The sequence below is a fragment of the Balaenoptera physalus genome (assembly GCF_965194825.1).
Source record: "Balaenoptera physalus genome assembly, chromosome: 18".
Taxonomy (NCBI): domain Eukaryota; kingdom Metazoa; phylum Chordata; class Mammalia; order Artiodactyla; family Balaenopteridae; genus Balaenoptera; species Balaenoptera physalus.
Genome location: NC_138899.1, coordinates 12,328,589 through 12,351,807, shown reverse-complemented (window position 1 = coordinate 12,351,807; position 23,219 = coordinate 12,328,589). Strand labels below are relative to the sequence as shown.

The 23,219-nt window shown below is 45.3% G+C and overlaps 1 protein-coding gene across 4 annotated transcripts in view; it reads left to right on the top strand.

Annotated features, from left to right (window-relative positions):
- FARP1 (FERM, ARH/RhoGEF and pleckstrin domain protein 1) overlaps window positions 1-23,219 on the top strand; it is a 293,546-nt gene that overhangs the window by 50,967 nt on the left and 219,360 nt on the right. For all 4 annotated transcript variants that reach the window (XM_082434609.1, XM_082434610.1, XM_082434611.1 and 1 more), the window contains one exon: window positions 5,897-6,090. In XM_082434609.1, the coding sequence (XP_082290735.1) occupies window positions 5,920-6,090 (171 nt within the window). In that variant the 5' untranslated portion in view covers window positions 5,897-5,919. Of the gene's footprint in view, window positions 1-5,896; window positions 6,091-23,219 lie in introns of those variants that run through there.

Genomic DNA, 23,219 nt, shown 5'->3' with positions numbered 1-23,219 from the left:
CTGAAATGTCTTCCTGAATTATACTTTAAAATTTTTTTCTTGTTCCATTGAGGTTTTTTTGTTTTGTTTTGTTTAGGGACATCTATTATGGGTGTGTTGGATTTCTTTTCTTTGTTTTCCATATTTATCATTTTTCTGTTCTAAATCTTTTGCTTGCTTTTCTCCATCTTTCCCCTCCAGACTCTCATATTTTCACCAGTGTGTATTTCCTTTTAGCTACTTCCATTTGGTGATTGTTAAAGCAGCCCAGACGGACTAAGACAAAGTACCATAAACAGGAAAACAACAAATTTATTTCTCACAGTCCTGGAGGCTGGAGAATCCAAGATAAAGCAAGGGCCAGTGGATTCGGTGTCTAGACCCACTTCCTGGTTCATAGATGGCAGTCTTGTGTGTTACTTTTCCTCACATGGTGGAAGGGACAAGAGAGTTATCTGGACGCTTTTCATAAGGACACTAATCCCATTCAGGAGGGCTCCACCCTCACCATCCAGTCACCTCCTGAAGGCCCTGCCTCCAAATTACTATCACATTGGGGATTAAGTTTCAGTGTGTGAATTTGGGGGTGACACAAACATTCATTCTATAGTAGTGACTTTTTTTTCGGCTGTGCCACATGACATGTGGGATCTTAGTTCCCCAACCAGAGATTGAACCCGTGCCCCCTGCAGTGGAAGTGTGGAGTCTTAACCGCTGGACCTCCAGGGAAGTCCCAGTAGTGACATTTTTATTCATTCTTTTTTTTCACCCTGAGGTCTGCCCTCATGCTTTATTTCCTTCTCATGCTTCCCTGAATTCTTGTAAATCCTCTTCTGTTTTTATAGGTAGAATCAGTTATTTCTTCGTTTTGTTAATTTATGACAGTGTGCTTGGGCAAAATTTTCATCTGTTGCATATAACATTGCTTCGGTGGGTGTCTTTCATCTGTCATTCATTTTCATTTTCCTCTTTTTGCAGCACCTTTGTAAAGGTCCTTCTTTGTTATTAGATGAATTCTTTATGAACTAGCTACTTACTTCACGTGAGCAGGAGACAGGGCCATGTCCCATGCCAGTGGGGATTCTTGTGACCTGAGGTTGGGGTGTGTGTGTGTGTGTGTGTGTGTGTGTGTGTGTGTGTGTGTGTGTGTGTTTCCTAGTGGGGTCTCTCTTTTTCACCTTGCCTTGGCAACAGACTGCTTCCTGCTAATATGGCTTAGCTGTGCGGTTTCTCATTCAGTTCGACCTTTCCTGCTTCCTGAAATCTCCCACCACACTGCGTCCAGGGAAGCTCTTAGTGCTACCTGCGTGTCTGTTGCCCTTCTTCTCAGAAAGTTATTGCTGGATATCCTACTTATTTGGGGAGCATGGCTCTGGCAAGCATGGGCTCTCCAAGAATTTTCCTTCTCTGTCTGACCTTCACTGCAGTTTGGCAACTCTTTCTCAACGTTTCGTGGTTCAAAGCTACAGATGTCTTCCAGGCTCCTCTGGGATGGAGTCAGCATTTTTGTGTGTGTTTTCCTTATTGCTTTTGGGTGAATTCCAAGAGGAAGTCTTTAAGCCAAGAGACTATAACAAGACAATTCTAGTTTTTTATCTTTTCTTTGCCAGTTAAATTTTTTACTGCTTTTTTGTTTTAGTCATTATTTCCTTTTTAACTAACTTTTCAAATAGATCTAAAGAAGAAAGTAGTTTCACAAACAGCTCTTTACTTTTAGGTCTGGAATGATCACGTTAGTAATAACGTGCTACAAGGAAAGAAATATTAATCTTTTTTACCTTGACTCTTTCTTAAGGAATTCAGAAGTTGGAGGAAGTTATGGAGGTAAAGTTGGAATAGAGCATGGATTGCTATTTATAAACGGGAGGCTTTTAGGTTTGTTAGATATGTGATGTAGAAGGCTGTGTTTTATTACTGGATTCACCAATTTTGCTATCCAGCATCGATTATGGTTACCCATTCATGACTTGACTGCATTCCTCAGATATTCCCTTGACATTCTTAGGCTGCTCTGCTCAAAACTCTTGGCTGGATTTATGTTTGAGTTAAACAGCACTTTCCATGAACAGTAACCATCTGCCTGCAAGTGTAAAAACAAAAAGTGTGACATGCTTTGTTGAAATGTTAATATCCAGAAGTAGAAAAAATATAGGCATGAGATCATTTGAAGACTAAAAAGAGATAAAGGAAGTTAAGGTACCAAATAATCTATTAATCACTAGCTCAATTTAATTTTTAAATGCCAAGCTGTTAAAAATCACAATATATTCTTCTGGGGATCTTGGGCCAGAGTGGAGAGAAAGGGTTCCATTTAGAGGATGAGAGCCTCGCTCTTTGCTTAGGTGGGACAAAGAGAAGATGTGTTTAGAGCACCTTCGAGGTGGGGTGACATGAGAGAATAAACCCTGTCCTCCCTGCTGTCTGCTCCCGGGGTGGGCATCAGAGCCACAGCCGGACCTACCCCTCTCAGCTCAGAGCAAGAAGAGGCCAAGTGGTCAGGCCCAGCATCAGTGATTGAGGAACAGGGCCTGTCCATTCTGATGGGAGTGCAGGGAACAGAAGGGGGGGTTGGAGGCGAGCAGTGGAGGATGCTTCCAGAGCCAGGGAGGGATCAACACCAAAGTAGGAATGAGTGCAAAGAGGAGGCTGGCAATGGGGAAGGCAAACTGGACTGATGTCAAAGCTTTCTTTGGCACTTGTGTTTATTTTTAACCATGAGACTATGAATAGAAAACATACAGGGGAATAATTCTGCCTGGTTTGTGAAGATTATTTTAAACACAATGATGCCATAGTTAATTAGATCTATACCAGCCACATTTGATTCATTGAACAAATGTAGGTGATCTGTTTTTCACTTTGGTGTAAAGCATTGTAGATGAGCAAAGTCTAGTTGTGTCTTAAGACCAAGAGATGATGAAGCAAAAGATAATCACGTAATCGAACAGATTGGAATTAGGTTCTTAAAAAAAACCCAAAAACTTGTTTGGGGGAGAAATCAGAAAGGTGCTTGTACAGCAGACCTGTGAAATCATAGATGGACATTCAAGAAAGAAGGAGTAGTTCTCAAAAGGCTGGTCCTTAACTAGCATGGTGACACAGAAGTCTAATCTCAAAGGATTGCATAGGAACGAATAATAATCTCTTACAGGCTTTGGTGGAAAGTTGGTGGGGAAAGTGAGTGTGGGAGAAATAAGTAGGAAATGGTGTTTCCTGGGTGGTGGTCAGGCCCTCTCCCTTTTCAGTCAAGGGGTGTGTCTTTTTAGGCCAGGGTGGTTTGAGTCAATGACCCATCTTACTGAGGTGACTCCATGGTTTCTGCTCTGCTGACCTCAGGGCCAGCCCTCTGTGTCACAGGGAGAGTGTTCGAGGTTTCACTGAGAGGAAGGGGAGGTTCCCGTATGGAATTTGGTGGGAAACTTCTGGGAAGGAACCTGACTGACCCTTCAGGAGAAGGAAGAGCCTTGGTCAAGAAGAACCTACAAAACGAGGCTCACAAACTGGGTGTCTTTTCCAGAAGAAAAGAGCTGAAGGGTGACTCGTAAGATGCAGCCCTGAGGTCTATACTTCACACCACAGGTGACCCTTGAGTGCCCCTTCTGTGACTTTCTTTGTCACTGAGCCAAAGGGTCATTCTTTCTCTGCCTCTTCTCCATCGGCCCTTGTGTGAATTTACTGCCATAACAAAGTCCCACAGGCTGGGTGTCTTAACAGAGATTTATTTTCTCAACAGAGATTTCTTTTCTCACAGTTCTGGAGGCCGGAAGTTTAGACCAAGGTGTTGGCAGGGTTGGTTTTTCCTGAGGCCTCTCTCCTCGGCTTGCAGATGGCCACCGTCTCCCTGTGTCCTCACATGGCCTTTCCTCTGTGCATCCCTGGTGTCTGTGTGTTCAAATTTCCTCCTCTTATAAGGACACCAGTCAGATTGGATTAGGGCCCATCTTAATCACTGTTTTAAACCGGTCACCTCTTTTAAGACCCTATCTCCAAATGCTGTCACATTCTGAGTTACATGGGGTTAGTGCTGCAAGGTAAGAATTCTGGGGGACACGATTCAGTCCATAACAAGCCCCATGGCTGGGCATGTTTGTTCTTTTTGCTTTTTCATTGCCATGTTCTCCCCCCCACCCCTTTCACATTCCCTCTCGCCCTGGCTTTCACTTCTACAGCTAGATGGACTCTGAACCCAAAGCCCAAGTCCAGCTCCACCTCCACCGCAGCCTGCTGGATAGCCTCTTATAACCCTCAGCTCCACCTCCACCGCAGCCTGCTGGATATCCTCTTATAACCCTCAGCGTGTCCCCAGTCAGACACATACCTTCCCCTCCCACTTCTTCCCTTCTGCCCTGATTTAAAACTTTCTGGTCACTGTTATACTTTAATCTCCTCCTTCTCAGTAGCTAACCGTTTACTACACCGGGTTAATTTTTCCATAAAAGTGGGTTTTATAGCATTATCTTTTTATTTACATCGCCGCTGTTCAGGCTATCCCCTCGAGCTCAAATTGCTGCCTTAGCTTTGTAACTGGACTCCCCCAGCCCCTGCCAGCCCGTCTCTTTTTCCAGCGCATTAGTATATATCATCTTCACATTCATTTTTCTCAAGTTCTACTTTTGTTGTGTCATTATTCTTATTCAGTGAGTCCCTACAGGGCGAAGACCGTATTTCTTAGCTAGGCATTTGATGTCCTTTGTGGTCTGATGCCAACCTAGTTTCCAAATGCGTCTTTAACTCTGCAGCATTGATTCTCACTTGTCTTCCTAGATGCCACCTGATTTCTGTCCCATAGCTTTCTTTTTTTTTTTTTAAAGTTTAATTTTTATTTATTTATTTATCTATGGCTGTGTTGGGTCTTCGTTTCTGTGCGAGGGGGCTTTCTCTAGTTGCGGCAAGCGGGGGCCACTCGTCATCGCGGTGCGCGGGCCTCTCACTATCGCGGCCTCTTTTGCTGCGGAGCACAGGCTCCAGACGCGCAGGCTCAGTAGTTGTGGCTCACGGGCCTACTTGCTCCGCGGCATGTGGGATCTTCCCAGACCAGGGCTCGAACCCGTGTCCCCTGCATTGGCAGGCAGATTCTCAACGACTGCGCCACCAGGGAAGCCCGCTTGTCCCATAGCTTTCTTGATGCTGTTCTACTTCCCTGGAATTCCTTCTCCTTGTGTGTTCCTGTCTCCTTCCAAGCATTACCCAACATTTGAGACTCAGTTGAGTTCCTACCTTCTGCATGATGGAGAAGATAACTTTGTCAATACTGTAATATGTAGAATGGTTTCCTGGGAAAGGGGGAACAGGTGGGGGAGGGTGGCAGGAAAGAAATTAATTAGGAGGAAAAGAAGAAATCGAGAGAAAAGACCCTACCTAACGTCACCTGGGTTTGTGTGAGTGTGTGTTTTGTTTCCTCAACCAGATTATAAACTTGGGGAGCTACAAGATACGTTTTATCTATTTATCTTGATAATGCCTACATTACTTGGTATGTTCCTGGGTCCATAAAAGGTAACTGATAGATGCTAATGATAATGGATTAGGCACTGCTCATTTTCTTCCCAGCAGACCAGAAGTGTGTGAAAAGTGGTGCCTAGCTCACTGTAGACCCTGAATAATAATATGTAGAACACAACTGAATCTCTCATATTAAGAGCTGACTGTAAAACTAGAAAAGGCTAAACTATGTAAAAATATGCAGAAGGATAAAATATGCACAAATATTTGCATGCCTTGAGTGGCTAAAGGTGACGCTGTGTGTGAATGAGCTGAAAGCTCATCAGCTCGTGTGATTCCTGCACGGGGGGTGGGAGCTGGCCCTCTTGTGCTTCGGGGACGTGGCCACAGTGACAGACAGAAGGTGACAAATGTTACTGAGGGGGTTTTGGTGATGAGTCTCCTGATGTATTTTCCTTCTCTCTGCTTCCTGCAGGTATCATATAATCTGCTCTCATCATGGGAGAAATAGAGCAGAGGCCAACTCCAGGATCGAGACTGGGGGCCCCGGAGAATTCGGGGATCAGTACCTTGGAACATGGACAGAAGCCTCCCCCCACGCCTTCAGGAAAACTCATGTCCGTCAGAATCCAGATGCTGGATGACACCCAGGAGGCCTTTGAAGTTCCGGTAAGTTGGGGGCAGCCTTCGGCACGGGGAGGCTCCTGTCGTTCCTGTGTTTCGGTGACGCGACGTGGCAGGTCTGTGTGTTCAGCAGCTCCCTGCCCACCCTCGCCATGCTCCTCTGGCGCGTTCTGGTTCCCAGCTCTCAGTTTTTGGATTTGTGCGTGGACCGCGTCCAGTGATATCAGTGGGTGTGTCATTTGAATTTTACTCTGATTTTCCATGTTCAGATAGATATCTGTGTGTATATGCCTACGTATGTATTACTTATATATTTGAATTGGCGGGAACTGTGGTCTGCGTCTCAGTCTGATTTGCTTATTACAAGCCGTTCCTCTCAACGCCGATGCATGTGTGTGAGCGCCCCGTTTCTCTAGGTTACTGGCAAGAAAGTTCCGAGAAAACCAACAAAGACCTGAATGGGTGTTCTGACATCAGAAGTTGCCGAGCATGTTTGTGGGTGGGGAGTCGGGGTGCAGAAGAACCCTGATCCCAGCCCCCAGTGTGGCAGCCCTAGAACTGAAGAGGCCCCATCCCAGGGGCGGACCAGAGGGGTGTCCATGAGCAGGGCAGAGAAGAAGGACTGGCAGCCTTGGCCTTGCCCATCAGCTAGGGCTGCATACCCCCACGGTTCTGGTGTTTCCCTCAGAGCCCCTTCCCCATGGCCCCTTGCCCTCCCTCATCCTTCTCCCCAAGCTCCTCCTGAAATCCGACTGCTGCTAGCGGTTCGGGAACCACCACCAGTTAGTTCTGTGCAGATGGAGAATTTGTTCCTGTGGCAGGGAGAGTCCAGACGTGCGTGTCCACCTCTGTAGAACTCTGACTGCACTCGCCTCAAGAATTAATTAGCATCCAGAGAATTCACAGCACACTCCGGCTGTTTTCCGTGTTCTCCCTTGGGTACTAAGCCCACGTCTCACATGGCTTGTGTGTGGGGGGAAGGAAATAACTCTTGCATTCCAAACAGCCAAACTGTAAGCAGACTTTGGGAACGTAACCCGTTTTTAAGATATCTTTTTTATTTTATTTTATTTTATTTTTTTAATTTTTTTTAAAAATTTATTTATTTATGGCTGTGCTGGGTCTTCGCTTCCGCGCGAGGGCTTTCTCCAGTTGCGGCAAGCGGGGGCCACTCTTCATCGCGGTGCGCGGGCCTCTCACTATCGCGGCCTCTCTTGTTGTTGAGCATAGGCTCCAGACGCGCAGGTTCAGTAGTTGTGGCTCACGGGCCTAGTTGCTCTGCGGCATGTGGGATCTTCCCAGACCAGGGCTCGAACCCGTGTTCCCTGCATTGGCAGGCGGATTCTCAACCACTGCGCCACCAGGGAAGCCCCGTAACCTGTTTTTAAAGTGGAGACGATCCCTCTATTATTCCGGATGGCTAGAGCAACTGAAACTTAACAGTCGGCATTCATGTCTGCAGCTCATCATTTAATGGTTTATGTAATATGATTCACTAAGTCATATTCATTTCAAAGACTGTTGTTCAGAGGGTGTGAATTACCATTAAGTGTCTCAGGGAAGATAAACCTCAGAAAAGCTATGTTTAAACCTGCCAATTTATTGCACGTTGCCAACAACCTTTGTATCGTTCTAATTTACTTGTTGTGGAATTCCTGTCTCTTCAAGGACTTGAACTTCTTCATATTCTGAGGCACAAAGCCATTGCTAATCTGCTGAAATTGTAAAAATAGATTGAGGGGCACACCTGCCAGCCTGGTAGAGTCAGGCCTTCTGTAACATGTCCCAGCCTCCTCTCCTCCCCCCGCCCTCTGCCGCACCCCACATCCCTCCCGCACCCCGCCTCCTTTCTCTTCATTGCCAGACTGGTTTGGTGAGGTATTTCATTTCAGTGTTTCCTCTTTGGTACTGCTAAGGACTTCTGAGCCCAAGTCTGTAGCAACGCATTCTTTTAAATGGTGTTCCCGCATGTGGTTTGGACCGAGGGCCAGCAAATGCTGCTGTTGTGTGCACGAGCTATAGGAAGCATTGTACTGTATTCACTTGCAGTTCTTGTTTCCCTGAATCAAAGGATGTCAAAACTCTGGTCCTAGCTACTATTTAGCTAAGAACTATATAGGAACTCCCTGCCTAAGAAATAGGAATAGAAGTGTGTTTGCATCTTTAAAAAATGATTTTACTTGATAATTTCTGTTGTCTGTGCTTTGCATTTGTAACGCCTCTGCCTGGAAGGTTTCTCATACCACCCCCTTCCCGCATAAACTCCTGTGCATCCTTAGAGGTCCTATCTGTTTTACCCAGATGCCAACTTCTTTTTTTTTTAAATTTATTTATTTTATTTATTTTTGGCTGTGTTGGGTCTTTGTTGCTGTGCGCGGGCTTTCTCAAGTTGCGGCGAGCAGAGGCTACTCTTTGTTGCGGTGCACAGGCTTCTCATTGCGGTGGCTTCTCTTGTTGCGGAGCACAGGCTCTAGGCACACGGGCTTCAGTCGTTGTGGCTTGAGGGCTCAGTTGTTGTGGCGCATGGGCTTAGTTGCTCCACGGCATGTGGGATCTTCCCGGACCAGGGCTCGAACCCGTGTGCCCTGCATTGGCAGGTGGATTCTTAACCACTGAGCCACCAGGGAAGCCCCGCCCAGATGCCAACTTCTTGAGGCAGTGGCTGGGAGTGTTTTCTTCCCCCATTTCAGACCTCTTTGCTCATACATCTGTCAGGGTGGAGCTGGACCACTGAGATTCAAATCCCAGCTTCATCTACTGACGCATTAATCACCTTGGGCAAGGTACTTAATCTCTCTGTATCTCAGTTTTCTCCTCTGTAAAATGAGGCTAATCATGAGCCCTACCTCATTTTATGAGAATAAAAGAGTTGATACAAATAAAGAAACAACTCTTGGCACATACTAAGAGCTTGGACCATAATATGATTAGTGGTACCAATGGGCATTTGCCGCTTCACTGCTGGCTTCTCGGGGCTGGGACCTTGCCTTACTGTCTCATCCCCAGCACCTTGCACAGTGCCTGGCATGTAGTAGGTGCTCATTAAGTGTTTGCTGACTGAATATTAGGAATACACTGAATCTTACAAGTAGAATTAATGCCATTGTTAGTTTTTCACATGCCTCATCCATTCATGTTTAATTTTTATTTTTGGAGTTGAGTCAAAATGTTCCTTCTCAACCCATGGGCAACAGATGTTTTCCATAACTGCCTGTAGAAAGGCAGCAATCAGCATTTTTATTGACTAAGCTGATTCTAAATTGCTACCTTGTGGTCTTTAAGAACAGAATCAGCCAGGTCTCTGCACAGCTGGGAAGCATCAGGCTGGCTGTGGTGACTCAGCCGCTGTGCTTGGGATTGGAGCGGAGGGACGCAGGATCACAAGAGACCCAGCTCCCCGTAAGTGCTTTAAACCTTGCTCCAAAACTTTCTGCTGGGAATTCATCAAGGCCACGTGTCTGAGCCTGGAAGTGTCCCCTTAGCCCACACGTGCTCCCTCCTCAGATTGGGCACCCCACAAGGATGAATTCTCCTCGCTAATTCACATTCATCACACACATGAGCAGGCACTTGGCCAGAAGTCGTTACAGTTTCCCTCGGGGGACATTCTTCCATGAACCACAGCTTTCCTTGGGGGATTGAGTTTCCTGGGCCTTTCCTAAGACTTTTGTTTTAGAGGATGGATGAAGGCAAAGTCATCATTTAAAAATGCATGTTCCCTAAACACTTCCTGGCACAGATAACCACACCAGTGTTCATCATTTCTTATAGCCTTGAATGAAGTCTTACTAAAGAGTTTAATCCTTCGAAAAGCATGAGCAGTGAGCATCAGACTTTTCTACGCCATGGCTAGTTCTACCGCCGCCACCTTTGCCCTTGAACTTGGACGGTCTTTTTAGGTATTTCCTCTACAGAGTTGAAAGTTCAAAAGTAATATTTATAGTAAACTCTTACGGGGCGTTTTATCATCTTTATGTGGAAAAGGCTGTGCAGATAAGCCCCAACCTGTGGTTTGTGATTTATGCAGCTTTCCCTTCCAACCAGAGATTACGAATCGAGGTGACTTGTGTGGGTCTGAAAGGGTTAAATGACCCCCTCCGCTCCCACCCCCGCCAGGACCATCCCCCTTGAAGGTTCCTGAGAAGCTCTGATGTGTCCTGTCCTCACGACCCCGCTGGTAAACAAATGCTCTTCCTACTGACGTTTGTAGGGTGAAGCAGATGGCGTCTTCCCCAAGGGTTTATTCAGTTTATGTGTTTTCATTAAGCAAGGCCGCTCTAGCGAGAGTGGAGAAGAGCAGAGGAGATAAAACGGAGCCGTGTTTTGCTGCTTTTGAACAGCCCTGGTGAGAACGCTTGGGAGAGATGCTCACAGGTGATGCGGAGACGCCTGGCCTTTGTTGCGGAGTGGGCGTGGCCTGGTGCAGGTGCGGAGCGCTCCGTGTCGGCCACAGCCCTCCCGGGGAGTAATCGTCGTGCCCTGTGTTTGTGTCTTGTCCTTGCTTTACTCAGAAGCCTTTACAGCTCCCAGCTGCCTGAGGATCAAGTATGGATTTCTTAGTCTGGGGAGGCTGGGAGAGAGCTCGGGCCTTCCTGGAGGGCCCGCTGTAGCTGTCTGAGCTGCTCCAGCTACTTCGTTGTTACTCGCCACTGCTGTCCCCGGTTGGTTCATCCTGTGCGTTAGCATCTCGGGCCAGAAAATTCTCTTAAGCTGTTTGCATGCTTATTTTTGGCCTCCCACAGGTAGAATGGGACCTCTGTGGAGGCACGGCCTCTTTTGTTCTTGCTTGTCATAACCTGTGACTGACTGCCCACACCTCTGTTCAATCATTTTTGCCTCTCGCAAGTGACGGAAGGTGGCTGGCGCTGTCATCTCTGTAAGATGAGGGAACCCTTGGGGAGTGCTTCGAGTCCCTTCATCACATTTGCACAGGGTTGGGATAGGACTGGGATTCGAACCCGGCCCTCGTGACCCCAACGTTGTCTGCCTTCCCCGACCCCGAGCTGCCGCTTCTTATAAGATCCGTGGGCTTCCGCTGTCTTGCCCTGTTGGATCTTTTCAAACTTGCCTCCAAGGCTCCCAGACAGAAGGCACCACAGCCTCATCTCGGGGCTGCTCTGGTTCTTTTTCCATTTGTAAACACCAGCCAACATCCACTAACAAATTTGTCAAGATCACCTCAGGGTCCAAGCCTCCCCGCGGCTCTTGCTGGGGGCCATCTCTCTCCTCTTGTAGTACGTGTTATGCGTACCTCTAATTAGACTTGGAGTCACAGGCTCCAGTCTTGCTTCTCTCCCTAATTAGTTCCCTTATAACCCTGCTGTGACTTGGTTTCCTTATTAGCAAAATGAGGTGTTTGGTCCAGATGATACTACAGGCTTTTTTTTCTCCCTTTCTTTTTTTGGAAGTCAGCACCTTGTGTTGACATCTTTGTTGATGAATTACCTTTTCATGACTGTATTTGTTAATTCCCCAGGCAGATGGTAGACTCTTTCAGAAAAGGGATTTTTCATCTTGCAAAAAAAACACAAAATTCTAAAAGCCTCCTCAGAGATAGTAGTTACTGTGTAACTAGTAAGTGCTCAAACCAATGTGGTCAGGGTGAATAAGCAAGCAGTATACAATATGTTGCTTATGGAGCATCGGGAAATGTTAGGATTTTGTGTGTGTGTGTGTGTGTGTGTGTGTGTGTGTGTGTTGGTGGGAGGTGGGGTAACTTACATAAATCTCACTAAACTAAATTGGGCCAAACTTTATGCCACTTGAAAATTGTAGGTAGAAGATGGAAAGAAATCAGATATTTTCTAGACAACACATTATTAGCAGGAAGCAAACAAGTTTGTTGAAAACAAACATCTAAAATTTTTAAGAAAAATAATTAGGTTGCATGTCATAATAAAAGACTGCAAAGGGTTTTTTTTTTAGGGAGGGCAAAACTGCCTATGTTATCTCAGACCTAATTAGGAGTCTCACACGGTCAGCCCATAAATGATTAAACATTTATTTCATTTTCTTACATTTTGAAATGGAGCAGTCGTTTAATTTCTTTAATTTTCACTGAAGCCTGGGCTTGACGTCAGTCGAGGGCTTGTTCCTCCAAGTGCTTTGTGGTTCTGCAAAAGGTCGTAAATGGTTAGAGAATTTGAAAACTGTCTTCATAGGCTTGCGCTCAGAAAAATGGACGTAGCAGAAGTTTGTCTTTTTAAAAAGCTCTGTGTGTCCTTTTGGGGACCCCCCAGTTTACATCGGGAAAAGCTGAGGCTGATGGTTTGGAGCTGGCCTTGTGTCACTCAGAGCCACTGTGTCTATAGAAAAGCATGGTCCTTTTCTCTGTCTTATTTTGAATGATTTTGTTTCCCTTTTTAATTTCTATTTCAGCCATCTTAGAGACGATGCCTTTTTGGATAAGCCACTAAATGTCTTTTTTTTTTTTCTCCCCAAAGAGGTGGAATGTACGTTTAACCAAGATCCTGGGGGGAAATATATCTTCCTTTTTAATACGTGCTCTGCTTCTCAATTCCCCTGGAATCGCAAGTCCCTGGCAGTGGGGTTATTCCTTGCAGTTGATTGGATTATATGATCTTAGAAGGCAGGTGTGTGTTCAGGGGTCCTTTATTTTTTTCTTTTGCATAAAGTGCACGTAAGAGGTGATGGTGGTGATACCGAGACCTAAATAAAATTTAATTGACCGTTTAAACCAGAAGGGAGATGTGTGTGCCCAGAGCTCCATTAACTGCCCCTTAAGCAGCTGCAGTTTTGAACCAGAATGAGGGGAAGGAATTTCGCAAGTTCACTCAGCTTTTTAAAAATGAGTCCATATTTCTTTTCCCTTATCAGTGTTGCTTTTGGCTCCTATTATTAGCAGAGTTTCTGAAAGAGTATTTATGTCCACTCCGCTTTGCATGGTCCTTTATGTGTTTTATTTAACTTGAATGATAAATGGTCCGTTTGGGTCTGGTCTCATGATGTTAAATTTAAGGGCTATTTTAATAGATAAAAAAAATTTTTTTTCATAATTCATTTCAGTGGAATACTGTTAGCCTTCCTTTCTAGTTCCTTAGAAGCAAAGAGTAGAACTTAAATGTTGGCCCGAAATGTTTGTGTGCCCCTTTCAACTTCACTGCAGACCCTTGATCAAAGTCATTTCTGAGGCTCTGACGTGATGGCAAGAATTCTGTAACAGCTGTTTGCTATTTTCTCCCTGAAAAGTCTCTCAGTAGAAACTAATAAATAAAAGGAATAAACTGTAATTGAGAATGTCTGTATCAGACATTAAAGTGGGCCAGTATTCTGGGGAAACGTAGCGAGTTTGAGAGGCTGCTTTTTTTTCCTCCCCTCTTTTAAGTGGAGATAATAAATTGTCTGAATTATAAAAACAGAGTGGTTAAAGGGGAAAGTCCAGGACCGTGCACCCGGGCTTCAAGGCTTACTAGCTGGGTGGCTCTGGGTGAGAAGATAACCACCCTCAACCCATGTCCTTGCCTCCGAATCCAGGGAACACGTACTTCATGGGGCTGAGGTGTGAAGCTCACGTGAAATACCTTCTGAGAAAACACCTGGCAGAGTCCTGGATGCAGATTAGTTTCTCCTTAAAAGCTAGTCTTTTTTTCTTCCTTTCACACTAAGCTTTACTCTCCTTGTTCATTAGCAGAATTGAGACTGTGCTTGCATTGTAGAGCTCTTGGGTAGGTGAAATGGAAAAGAAGCTTATGAAAACACTTTAAAATTAAAAACTAGCATACTTGTCAAGTGGACTAATTCCCTTTCTTTTTACCGCCCCCCCCCCAGCTTTCTATATAGTCTCGCGAGAGTCTTTCCTGAAATAGAGACGAGGATCCCAGGTGGCTTTCGAAGGTCTGTAAGAAGGAAGTGCCACCTGGACAGGTGTGGTGCAGTCTCAGCTTCTCACAAGCACAGTTACTCCCTTTTTCCGACGTATCTGTAGCTTCTCGGAGCTTCAGTTCCCTTAGCTTTCGCATCGAGGGGTGTTCGTGTAGCTTAAACGTTTTATGTGCATGTCATCTTCGCTGAGTTCTTGATCTCCTTCATTTACTTAGTCCAAAGCCTCTCAGTTTTCCTAGAGTCAGGATTTTCCTAGGTTCTCCTCTCCTCTCATCCCTCTGGCACAGGTTGCCTGTAGGATTTCGAGGTGGTGGACGGAGGGTTTCAGGACCCTCTAGGAGGGGTCTTCTTCTCTGCTGGCTCCTGTGAAGGAAGCATTTAGCTGGCTAGATACCCCTGTGCTTGAATGTGAATGTGAAACATACGAATCAGACTGATGTTTAAACTATCTGCTATTTTATTTTTCATGATTCACTTATTTGCTGTCTTTCATCAATTCGAACGTTGGAGTTGGACATCATAGCTTTAACTCCTGAGAAAGATATTGGAATGATTTAATCAGTTTGGGATCTGTAGAGAAAATGATCGTGTGAGAGCAATTCTAAAAGTCATACTTGATAACTGTGAGCAAGAGCCTTATAGGTTTCTCCTTCCTCATTTATATAAACAGGAAGCTAGACTTGATACCCACAATAGAATTCCAGAGCGCTGGTGTTATTTTATGGAATGTGATCTTGGAAACACGATATGAGTCCCACGAATATTTATGGACACGCACGGCAAGGTGTTGCTGATAAGAAAATGAACAAAAATAATGGCTACGCTTTAAAAAAAAAAAAAAAAAAAACCCCTTGCTGTGTGCCAGACTTTGTGCTACATCTGTACTTACGTTCTTTCATTTATGGCTGATCAGTGAATCTGTGAGGTAGGCACGAGTGACCCCAGTGAGGTGTAGAGGGCAGAAAGGGCTTGATCTAGGTCGTAGAGCCAGGGTCCCGGCCCAGCCCCTCTCTGTACTTCAGCCCCGCTCTCCCCATGCCATTCGATGGGCTTCAGGGCCTTAGGGAGCCCATAGAGAGTCCAACCTACCACATCAGGCGTGCTGGTCCGTGAGACAGATGCCAGTGATAGATACTCTTAAGTGGGTAGGATGGGTTAAGAGGGCTGAGCCTGCAGGAGGAAAGCCCAGTGACACACGGTGGTGACCGATAAGGGCCCCAGATGGAATGCTGGGGAGCTGACAGACACAGGAGAAGTGAAGGAGGTGGAATTGGTAGGACTTGCAGCGTGTGGGAGGGGGGGAGCACCTGAAGAGTGGGGCGCACGGACAGTCCTTACGTTTACACCGTGGCTTACGTTACGTGGCCTTACGTTTACACCTGGGTGGATGCGTGCTGCCATGGAGGACTAGGACATCGACTGGCCTTTCTGTGACAACTGTTGTACCGGAAATGATGCCTGCCTTTAGCTGACGTGAAAGGCGCGTTGCTAATTTGCTGGTGAGAGGCACTGCCTCATTTATAATCACAGAGAAGAATCTGTGACTCTATAAATGAACCTCTGAGATTCACAGTGATTATGCAGATTGTACAAACTGGGAGTATCAAATGGTGGTTGATTGCTTGCTTTCCATTTATATTAGGAAAATTATATTTACTCTGCATTTCAATTTCCTTGTCATCCAGAAGCAACTGTGTTCAACTTGCCACACGTAAGTGAAGGCCGGGCTGGGAAAGCATTGACACCCAGTGCCTTCAAACGATGTTCAAAATCCTTAGAAAGGAATGGGGGTGTTACCTGTCCTTTAATTTTGATGCCATTTACTGATGAGGCAAACTATCAAGTGCGTTTGGCTGTCATGTCATCTTCCATGGTCATTTGTCAGAATGTGTTTCCGCAAACAGAACTCAAATGCTCAATTACCTTTGATCTAGATACAAGGCTGAGTGTCTAAAGCATTGAAAAGCAAGACCCAAGAGCACTTGTTGAGTTATTAGGGTGTCAAGACAGTGCCTTTTTCACGGTTACAATCTGTGTTAGTTTCTTAGGGCCGCCGTGACGCGGTACCACAAACTGGGCAGGTTCAACGACAGAAATCCATTCTCTCTCAGTTCTGAAGGCCAGAAGTCCAAGATCAAGGTGTTGGCAGGATTGGATCCTTCTGAGGGAGAATCTGTTCCATGGCACTCTCCTAGCTTCTGGGGATTTGCTGGCAGTCTCTGGGGTGCCTTGCATCTCTGCATCCATCTTTACGTGGCCTTTTCCCTATCTGGGTGTCTGTCTCCAAATTTACCCTTTTTATTGGGTTGGCCAAAAAGTTCGTTCGGGTTTTTTTCCTGAGATGTTATGGAAAAACCTGAACGAAATCTTTGGCCAACCCAGTGTGAGGAGAGCGGCCATACAGGATTAGGGCCCACCCTACTGACCTCATTTAAACTTGATGACCTCTGTAAAGAGCCTATTTCCAAATAAGGTCACATTCTGAAGTACAGGGGTTTAGCACTTCAGCCTGTGAGTCTGAGGGGGCCCCAGTTCAGCTCATAGCAAAAGCTTATTTAAACAGTGGGGAAACGAAGGGGAAAGATCATCGGTATTACCCTGAGCCTCGAGACGGCTTTCGCTTAACAAACGCCTTTTAAAAATAAAACACTGCAGTCTTTGTTCTCCCTGAACATTTTGTAGAAAGATTTCCTTCTTGGTATATTTTTTACAAACACAGTTAAAGCTCATTGTATGTAAGGCTGTCTGATGTATAACTCGAAGCATTCCTCAGTTCCTGATTCCAAGTACATATCCCTGAACGAGGAACAGCAGAAACAGGAAATAAAAGGCATGCGTGACTGATCTTCCTAGGCTCCGGGGGACACTTGAATGGGATAGATGTCCAGTAATAAATACTTGGTAACATTTTTATGGAGGTCCATGCCCCCGTGTTGGTGCTGTTTTTTCAGGGTTGGCGTTGAGTTGGTTTTCCGAATCCTAGCTGAGCTGCCTCTCCATCGTGTCCCCTCCCATCACATCTGCCCTTCAACCTCGTAGGGCCCTCCCCTCCCTCGACCCTCTTCTCCCAGGGCACCCAGATTCTCCCTTGCTTTGCTGTGATTCTGGCGGCGGCTGCCGTTCCTTTCTCCTCTGCTGCTACACAAGGCAGTTAAGAGTGATTGGAGTATAATTGCTTTACAATGGTGTGTTAGTTTCTGCTTTACAACAAAGTGAATCAGTTATACATATACATATGTTCCCATATCTCTTCCCTCTTGCATCTCCCTCCCTCCCATCCTCCCTATCCCACCCCTCTAGGTGGTCACAAAGCACGGAGCTGATCTCCCTGTGCTATGCGGCTGCTTCCCACTAGCTATCTATTTTACATTTGGTAGTGTATATATGTCCATGCCACTCTCTCACCCTGTCACATCTTACCCCTCCCCCTCCCCGTATCCTCAAGTCCATTCTCTAATAGGTCTGTGTCTTTATTCCCGTCTTGTAAAGCAATTATACTCCAATAAAGATGTTTAAAAAAAAAAGTGAGAGAGTGGCATGGACATATATACACTACCAAATGTAAAACAGATAGCTAGTGGGAAGCAGCCGCAAAGCACAGGGAGATCAACTCGGTGTTTTGTGACCACCTAGAGGGGTGGGATAGGGAGGGTGGGAAGGAGGGAGATGCCAAGAGGGAAGAGATATGGGGGATATATGTATATGTATAACTGATTCACTTTGTTATACAGCAGAAACTAACACACCATTGTAAAGCAGTTATACTCCAATAAAGATGTGAAAAAAAAAAAAGTGATTGGAAAAAAATGTATCACAACAGCGGTTATTGCCACTGTAAATTGACAAACTCAGGTCTTCCCTGGTCCTCGGAACACCCCGGTTACCGTGCCAGAGTGCCCCCCTGCTTTCCTGGCTCCCACGGTGGCTGTCATAGACCTTCCCAGTCCCTTCCAGTCGGCTCTCGCGTTCCCGCGGCTACACAAGCTTAGTCTAAAGGGGCAAGAAGAGGGACTGGGTCTCAAGCGGGTCATGCTGTGGCCACGCAGGAGGGCCCGGCCAGCGGCAGTGGCAGCGATGGCCGTTGCCAGGGCCAGAGTAGGGCCAGGAGGGAACCCGAGGAGGGGTGGGTGGTGAGCCGCCCAGCTGTCTTCCTGACCACCCGTGCCCTGTCGGCGTCGCCTGTCCCTGAACCAGAGGCCCCCAAGTGAGGAGCCCAAGGTGAGCAGTCTGTAGAGACCGGCCAGTGGGGCCGTGAGAGAAGGGCCAGGACACCCCCTCTCTTGGGAGATGCCCAAGACTTACACCTCACAGAGGAAGTCAAGGCCACCAGGCATGGGCTCCCAGGTTCCTGTCTCCTAAAACTTAGGCTCGTCTCTCTTCCCCTGCCTTCGTTTCCATCCTTGCAGCCTCGCCTCTGACCCTCCAACCTTCATTCCATGTCGCGCAGGACACTGCTTCCCATGGCAGGCGCCAACAAAAATGCCTTTTATTCACATATAAGTCCTGTGATTCATGGGCATGTTTTTATTTAATTTATAGACAATTTAATACTAGAATCCAGATGATTTAAAAAAAAAAAAGGGCAGGGTGGGGCAGTAGTTATAGCGTGCACTGAATCTGGGAGATGAAACAAAACTTAGATATTGCTGTTGGCCCTCTATCGTGCCTTTGCCCGATTTAGATATTTCTGTAAGTACCAAGATGACATATTTTATTAGAGCTGTTAACTGGAATGTCTGGTTTCGTAATAAGCACCAAGGAGTTCTCCTTCCCTTTGTTAACTGGGTCTCAGGTGTGTTGAGCAGCTCACCTGTCCGGGTAGGTTTCATGCGGGTGGTCAGAGGTCCTGTTTGCGGACCACGTGGTGAGGTGCCCGGACTCGCCCTGCTCAGGGCTCTCCTGCTTTAAGCTCTCACCCATTATTCACAGCACAGAGGAAGACCTTCATTCCAAGCAAACTCTTGGTGTTGGCTACCTGTGAACTTCCCGAATCCCTAATGACAAAGTTAACCTGTCTTTCCCTGCCCCGCCCTCCCTTCCTTTCCTTTCCTTTCCTTTCCTTTCCTTTCCAAGGGCAGTTTCTCTAAGATGGGCTTCCTCTTTTAGTGCCCACGGCTGCCTTCTCTTTTGAAGCTCCTGAAAGGTACATGGCAGCCTTAGCAAATAAAGTTTTAATTTTCTCTAGAAAACTGGTTCAGCGGAACCCAAGCCACTGCCAGCAGCCCGTAGGCACCCTGCCAACCCGGGGCTGTTTAGAGAGAGATTTATGTGGGTACAAGTCGCAATGCTTAGTTTCTAAACTTATTTTTGCCCTCTGTTTGGCTCCAAAAATGCTTGACCAAGGGGCCTGGAGAGTTGGTTTTGTTTTTGGTCATTGTTTCATGGTACACAAAGTACTAGATGAAAGTAAGTTCTTTTTCTCTGTGCCCTGTACCCATGTGAACCCTGGAGCTGATCAGTGATGTTTCAGAGTCCTACTGGCAACACTTTGTGCAGTGGCATTGAAGCGATGCTTTAGGGGTCCATTTTCCTAGGCTACTCCATCACTCAGCAATGCAATTTGACATTTGGTGAAATATAATGTATCAGTTTGCAAGGGCTGCTGTAACATAGTACCGGGGAGGGGGCAGCTTAAACAACAGAAATTGATTGGCTCACAGTTCTGGAGGCTGGAAGTCTGAGATTAAGGTGTGAGCAGGGTTGGTTCCTTCTGAGGCTGTGAGGGAGAATCTTTTCCATGCCTCCCTGCTAGCTTCTGGTGGGTTGCTGGCCATCTTTGGTGTTCTTTGGCTTGTAGACATATCTCTACCAATCTGTGCCTTCATCTTCACCTGGCTGTCTCCTTCTGTGTGTTTGCCCTAGTTTCTCCCTTTTATAAGGCCACAGTCATACTGGTTTAGGGCCCACCCTAATGACCCCATCGTAACTCGATCAGTTGTGAAGACCCATCTTCCAAATAAGGTCACTGGCTACGGGGTGGGTGGGTGGAGTGGTTAGGACTCCAACATACGAACTTTGGGGAGATACAGTTCAGCCTGTACATATAGCAGTTTTCATTGTCTGGCTTCTTTATGAAACATCATTTGAGAAATGGTTGGGCCATTTGCTGCTGTGACTTCTAGATGTGCAACTTGCATACCCAGTTTTCTGCTCTGGTTCCTTTGGGTCGCAGTGTAGAATGGGGCATTTCCCTAATAGGTGGAGGAGAACTTTATCACATAAAACTCCCTTAAAAAAAAACTCCCTTAAATCACATGTATGCCTGATTAAAATGGGAACTGTAGTCTGGGCAGTCATATTAGATGGGAAATCTTGGCTGTTTCAATCAAGCGAACTGTAGGAGTGGGTTGGTTTGGAGTAATTTTCCTTCCTTCTCCAGCATTTTTTTGTGAATCAGCAACGGCAGAGTGCTGACTTGAAAGTCACTGTGTAGTATCTCCCAACATCACTCACTCTGATTTTGGCAAATAGCCATTCTTTTGATGTATTGGTCTAGGTTGAAAAAATAAGCCTTCACTGCTCTCCCAAAATCCTCTGTCTTGCAGCAGTTATGCCAGAGAGCATTACTAATCATTAGAGAAATGCAAATCAAAACCACCATGAGATATTACCTCACACCCATTAGTATGGTTGCTATAAACACACACACACACACACACACACACACACGGAATACAACAACTATTCAGGATGCTGGGAAATTGAAACCCTTGTGCCTTGTTGGTGGGAATGTAGAATGGCAGCCACTATGGAAAAGATTACGGCGGTTCCTCAAAAAATGAAACGTTAGAATTACCATGTGATCCAGCAATTCCACTTCTGAGTATATACCCCAAATAAATGAGAGCAGGATCTTGAAGAGATGTTTGTACACCTGTCTTTAAACAGTGTTATTCACAATAGCCAGGAGGTGGAAGCAACCCAAATGTGCATTGATGGATGAATGGATAATATATGGTATATACATACTATGGAATATTATTCAGTCTGAAAAGGGAGGAAATCCTGTCAAATGCTACAGTATAGATGAGCATTATGTTAAGTGAAATAAGCCAGTCACAAAAAAGACAAATACTGTATGAATCTACTTACGTGAGGTACCAGAAGTAATCAAATTCATAGAGACAGAAAGTAGAATGGTGATTGCCAAGGGCTGGGGAGAAGGGTGGAAATGGAGAGTTGTTGTTTAATGGCAATATAGTTTTGGTTTTGCAAGACGAAAAATTTCTGGAGACCTATGTGAGTATACTTAACACTACTGAACACTTAAAAATGGTTAAGATAGAAAATTTTATGTGGGGTTTTTTAAACCATATATCTTTTTAATTGGAAACTAGTTAAAATAACCACAATTGATTTTAGCCTTTGAGAAAACTAGTCTAGACCTTCATTTCCATGTACTGTGCTTCAGTTGAATTCCGACAGTGTATCAGGCAGGTGTCAGGGGATATGGAAGTAGATTCAATCTGTGTCTAAAAAGACTTGGAGGAAGGAGAAAACTCATTCCAATAAACTAAAATGCTAGCTTACAAGTATTGTGACCTCGTTTCTGTGATGACTGATGAAGATACTTTGAACCATCTGTGGTAACATTTGTTTCACTAGCATCCACAGCATCGTTTGGTGTTGGTGTTTATCTTCTGTTTGTATCATTAGTTATCATTTTGTGGCTCATGCCTGCCAGAGAGATGGTAAATTCCTTTAAAGCTGGGGCGGGGTTCTTTGTGATCTCCACAGCAGCTAGTGAGTTTCCTGCACATATGAGGGGTAAACAGTTAATAGCCCTTTTCTGTTCATTGACCCACTTGTGGTACCTTCAGCAAATCCCTGTATCCTAAGGGTCAGTTCACCTCCCATTGCATGATTTGCTGGGTCTTAGGCTAACGAATGATTGAAAACACTTTGCAAAGACAAAATTTCAGAATGATACTCAAGTTACCAAAGGTGTTAATGCATCCTTTATTTTCTAGCTCTTTCTATGTGAGTTGACCAGTTGAATAATAAGATTCTCATAACCTCAGAAACTGAATCTTTTAATATTGCACACAAAACATATATTCAAGGCAGCAAGCCAAGTAGTATCTTCTTGCTGCACTTGGCACGCAGATCTGCAATTAAATACTGTTTTTGAGTAACGGATGACATTCTAAGCATAGAGCTGCCAAGACTTACCATTTGGACCTTGTTCTAATTAATTCCCTGCAAATGATAAATTTTCTATTCTTTGCCCTTCTGCCCACATTTTCTCCTCCTTTGTGAAGCTTCATCTGACAGTGAAGATGAAACAAGTCATAGCGGTATTTATTCTGCTTGTGTTGCAGCGTTTAGAAATTTGTAGTCAGGAAATTGATACAAGAAGTTTTAAATTTTTGTCCCCAAAGTAGAGCATTTGGGCAAATTTTCCTGTCATGAAATCCTTTCTACTTATATTTTATTCACAGCTTGAGGCCTCTGAATGACCACGTGAAATACCATTAACTGACGCGGCAGCAACAGGGCATGTAGCATAATCTCGGAAGTGTTTTTCTTTGAGGGTGAGCTCACAGCACAGCATGTGATAGAAGGGGGGTGCTGGCAACAGTGTGGAAAGCCCTGGGACTTGAAGTATCTCACCTGGGTTACTCGGCCTCATTTATCTCTACTGTATTGCCCATTTTAGGTTAGAGAAGCGGAAAAAGAAAAAGTAGATTGAATATATTGTTTTAGTATATGAGCGTTTTAAGGAATTACTCAGAAAGCATTATTTAAAAGCCAGGTTGTGATGGTCTAATGACATTTCCTAGCAGGTTGTGTGATGGTTACTGGTCATGCCCAAGAGCATGGGTGTGGGTTCTTTGTGACCTCCACAGGGTCATGAGATCAGTGAGTCATTGCCTTTTACGTGCCTTAGAGAACTGGGTAACCGCCCCCCCACCCCTGGCTCCCCAAAAAAAGAGATTTGGGCATCATTGAGAAAATTGTCATTATCCATGAAGCTGTCATAATAGCTTATTTTAATAATTGCTTGTTAACATGATGACTTTGAACATTAGAGGTTTGGGCATCTTTGAACAGATTAAGGGATTTAGTGAAAACCAGAGAAACAATTTGATCTTTAAAAGAAATTAACCCTCAAACCCTTTAAGTCCCTTAATACTTAGCCCTAAAGCAATCTGTGCGCATTGTAGAAAATTGAGAAGATGCATGAAAACTTAAAAAAAAAAAATCATCCAACCTTGGGTATTCCCTGGCGGTCCAGTGGTTAGGACTCAGCATTTTCACTGCCATGGCCCTGGGTTCAATCCCTGGTCGGGGAACTAAGATCCTGCAAGCTGCATGGTGCAGCCAAAAAA